The sequence below is a fragment of the Impatiens glandulifera genome, chromosome 1, assembly GCF_907164915.1.
Source record: "Impatiens glandulifera chromosome 1, dImpGla2.1, whole genome shotgun sequence".
In the NCBI taxonomy this organism is placed as follows: Eukaryota; Viridiplantae; Streptophyta; class Magnoliopsida; order Ericales; family Balsaminaceae; genus Impatiens; species Impatiens glandulifera.
Window position 1 is genome coordinate 129,610,298 of NC_061862.1, and position 4,380 is coordinate 129,614,677.

The following is a 4,380-nucleotide window of genomic DNA, read 5'->3' on the forward strand; positions in this document are numbered from 1 at the left end:
AGTTATTTATTTCAACAGACGGGTGAAATAGGACGAACACCCATTGTTGTTGAAATTTTTAAGAGGACTCGTACACCGAAAGCTATAAAGAAAACCCTAACCCGATCCCGGACGTACGAGCACAAGAGAAGATTGTAAGTTAAATGACTTTAATTGAAATTTTAATAAATTTTATATAGCGTATATAAATGAAAATTAATTTTAAATGTGCAGGCGGAGATGGAAGAAGTAAGAAGCAACGAACCAAATATCTCTGACTTTGACTTGACGGAGAAAGTGTTTGAACGCCAACTACATGAAATAATGACTTTCGGTTTTTCTCTCTAGTAACTAAACCGAGAGATTTATGAAATCTTTCAGGAAACACCAAAATAGATTTACCAAAAGCCACTATACCAACAAATGCCCAGAGTTTCCTAAATTTTCGGTATTAATGTTATACCGACAGATATAGGGTCATTATCGAGAGATTATACTCTCGGTAATAACTTGTTATTCACTAGTGTAACATTTTTCACTCCTCATCCCCAACCCCGTACCAAATTATAAATACATAAACCCAACCATCGGATACCCACGAGTATCGGGTATATGGGTACCCATTTCCATCTCTATATCATTGCATGATTTAAGCGTTATTTACAACGTTTGATCTAGTTGCTTGATTGTGGAATAAAATGCACTAATTCAATTTATGAAATTAATGTTTGGGTAGTCGTTCTTGATCTTCTTCTCAAGATTGACGAACCGAAGAAGTCCCATAATGAGTTATGTATTAATATGGGATCAATACCAAGTCAATCCTCGTTGATTTGAACATGTATTACATTTTTTAAGCTTTCAATTTGATTTCTTTTGTGGTTTAGTTTGACATGATAAATATTTTTTCGATGGTGTATGTTGAGTTGGTACAAGGTAGAAATAGATTGGTTTAAAAGAACATGAATTTTTGCATTATTCTCCCATTTATCGTTTTCACGACCAAATGTTCATCTTTATTGACATTCTAATCATATTTTTTAAGCGCAAACTTGCCCGAATTTAAAGGTTTAAAGTGGAATGGATTCCTCTACAAATCTTCTATCCAATTGAATGCTAAGATTGAGATTTGGTGTTAAGCTCTTCTAAACCTCAACATGATAAGAATAAAACCATGTCATGACACTAATATATTTGACTTAAAATATCTCCCTAACTAGAAACTAATATGACTATTGCGAATATGCATTGGACAGGTAATGAAATATCCAACACACCCAGCAAAATATCACTCAGATCCATTAAGTATAAGTCTAGTTATGGCCATATCAATTAAGCCTAGAAGCACAAATAAAAAGTCCTAAAATCCAAACCAATCTATTGTTCTACATCAAAGCATCATTCCTTGACGCTAATAACCGTGGATTGGGTTTCATCTGACGGTTAGTATTCAAAATACATAAAAAAAATAGTGATCCGCGTGCATGAAAATTCAACCAATCAGCTTTCAACTTCTATATATAGGGTGTCATCCTTTACTATTTAAATGATCTATATTTCATAATTATATATAATCTACTTCAAATTGATATCAATTTTTGTCCCTAGAAAAGCTTCAAGTTTATTCTCTGTAATGGCGACCCAAACTTCTTCGGCGGTCAAGGCAAAGAAGATTAAGAATCCTCCGACCCATCCTCGGTATATCGAGGTGAATGTCAATTAACGTTGTTTTGTCGGAATCTGTTTCATATATCTAACTAATCTTTGTTTGAATCGATTTATTTGTAGATGGTTACGGAAGCGATTGTGACATTGAAGGAGAGGAATGGATCGAGTCAGTACGCAATCGCGAAGCACATCGAGGACAAGCAGAAACAACTTCCTTCCAATTTTAAGAAGCTGTTATTGGTTCAACTTAAGAAACTCGTTGCGTCTGGAAAATTGGTGAAGGTGAAGAGTTCGTTCAAGATTCCGGCGGCGGCGGCTCGATCTAAGGTGTCCAAGACTGTCATCCCTCCGACTAAGAACTCTGTCAAGCCGGTTGAGAAGAAAAACAAGCTGCCAGTCAAGACTAAGGCTGCCACCACTAAGCCTGCGGCTAAACCAACCCCTAAATCGAAGGTCACTGTTGCTAAATCTGAAGCTAAACCTAAAGCTGCTTCGAAGGCCAAACCTGCAGCTAAGCCCAAAGCTGCTGCTGCCGCTAAGCCCAAAGCTGCTGCGGCTAAGCCCAAAGCTGCTGCGGCTAAGCCCAAAGCTGCTGCGGCTAAGCCAAAGGAAGCCATCAAGAAAGCTAAGGTTGTCACTGCCATGACCTCTACAAGGACATCTCCCGCAGCTTCCCCTGCTCTGAAGCCGGCTCCAAAGAAAGCACCGGTGAAGCCAAAGACAGTTAAGTCGTCGGAGAAGAAAAGAGTGACAAGGTCGAGAAAGAATTGAGATGAAAATAGTTCTGTAAATTATTTTTGGATCTTTCGGTCGGTCAGAAACATTATCAAAAGTAGCATACCTAATAACATATATTTCATTATAATAGTACACAAACAAGACTTTTATTGCTAGTTATGGCCTATAATTGTAAGGAGTAAGCAAACTATTTCTCATTCCATTCTTTCACAAATTTGATCTCAGGATTCAACATTTCTCAATGCACTAATTCTTTCAGATTTTATCCACTTTCAATATCTTTGTATTTGAAAATGAAGATAGTTCGCTAATTCTTGTAAAATTAAGTTCGCTAATTCTTGTAAAATTACGTTCACTTATATCTTGATGTAATAATGAGAAAATAAGGTTGAACACTTTGAAGCGGTGAGTTTAATCATTGATTGTTAGAAAATTAAAAGTTATAGATCTTTATTGTCTTTTATAAAATTAGGGTTTATTTAATTATTAATGGGCTTGGACCTGAGCCTGTATGTATAAGTAATTTAGTGTTTCTAGGCTAATTACTCCTTTATAATGGTTGTTTGTAAGGTTAATACAGATCACTTGAGAATAGAAATACTTTTTTCCTCTTCAGCAAATCTTATTGTCTTTCCCAATTTTCCAAGGTTTTCTTTCTTTGTAATCGTTTTTCAAAGATCCAATAGTCAAAAGCTGTTAGACTCCACTCTCAAACTGGATACAAATGTTACTTTACAAATTGTGTACTCTATCATATTTGTTTCAAATTAAGAACACTTTGGAGAATCAACATTATTGGAAGTTGTAACATTTTAATATTCTGAATTAAACAGTACTAGTCAATATTATGTATGCTTACTTGAGTGTAAACAATGCTCACTCTTGTGTTTCCTCTTTTTATGTAGAAATTATTGTGTTTTCCTAATCTATGTTTTAGTGTGTTATGTTAAGATTCACTTCCAACCTCATACTATAAGTTTTGATTTTTTACTATTTCACATAGGCATGTCCTAATGACAATCACATCTTTAAAACACCACAATTCTTTAGGAAATGGGATATACTGATGATGATGTTTTCATCAAGAGATTCATAGTGAAGAAATGTGATGTTGTAGAGAAAAACACATCAATTTTGTGATGTTTTCATAGTGAAGAAATGGGATATAAGAGATTTTTTACTATTTCACATAGGCATGTCCTAATGACAAACACATCTTCTCTTTATGATTAACTAGTTTGTGAGTTTCATGTTTTTGTAGAAAAATTGGTTGTCTAGATATGGAACAAAATGAAGGTTTTACTTTAGAGGCACTCAATTTCTTAGTGATTGCACATGTAAATAGTTATGATCTTCCATACTCAGGGTCATTTAGGAATAAATTTAGTGGTTTACTTATATTTACTTCTCTTCAATAAAGATGTCATATTCTAATGGTTAATAGCCTGATTGCAAGGTTTGAGAATGAACCTTTAACTATTTATCGAAAGGAAAAACAATTAAAAAGTTTTGAGATAGACATTACACATTTTGGGGAATAAAAATACATTTTGCTGTGAAAATAATATCATTTAGAAGGATCAATTTTTATAAACACATGCTGGATTAGGAAGTGGGCTTGGTGTGTTAGGCCTCTTTGTAATTTTGGGGATATTAATTGTGTTATCATCAAATTTGCTTTATCTGTCTAACCCAGAAAAAATTTATACATTATTTATGACTAGATTTAGTATACTATAGATTCAGTACTATAGTATACTAGATTTGAAGGCGTTACGTACAAACATGTTGTTTCTCACTTTTTTGGCTATCTATTTTTTGATATGCGTCAATTTTCTAGAAAGTTAACCAAGCACATAGTTGTTGCGAGTTTTTTTTCTATATATCGATGATGAATGATCAACTTCAATGATATGATCAACTTCAATTATATGAACAACTGTCTCCATCTCTGTTGTATATAGGACACAATGTACATCCGGTATAATAATTATT

The 4,380-nt window shown here is 34.0% G+C and overlaps 1 protein-coding gene across 1 annotated transcript; it reads left to right on the plus strand.

Annotated features, from left to right (window-relative positions):
* The first annotated feature begins 1,557 nt into the window (after nucleotides 1–1,557).
* LOC124930459 (histone H1-like) lies at nucleotides 1,558–2,648 on the plus strand. The gene is made up of 2 exons (XM_047470804.1): nucleotides 1,558–1,687; nucleotides 1,768–2,648. The coding sequence occupies exons 1-2, from the start codon at nucleotides 1,613–1,615 to the stop codon at nucleotides 2,416–2,418; spliced, it is 726 nt and encodes a 241-aa protein (XP_047326760.1). The 5' UTR covers nucleotides 1,558–1,612; the 3' UTR covers nucleotides 2,419–2,648.
* Nucleotides 2,649–4,380: the final 1,732 nt, after the last annotated feature.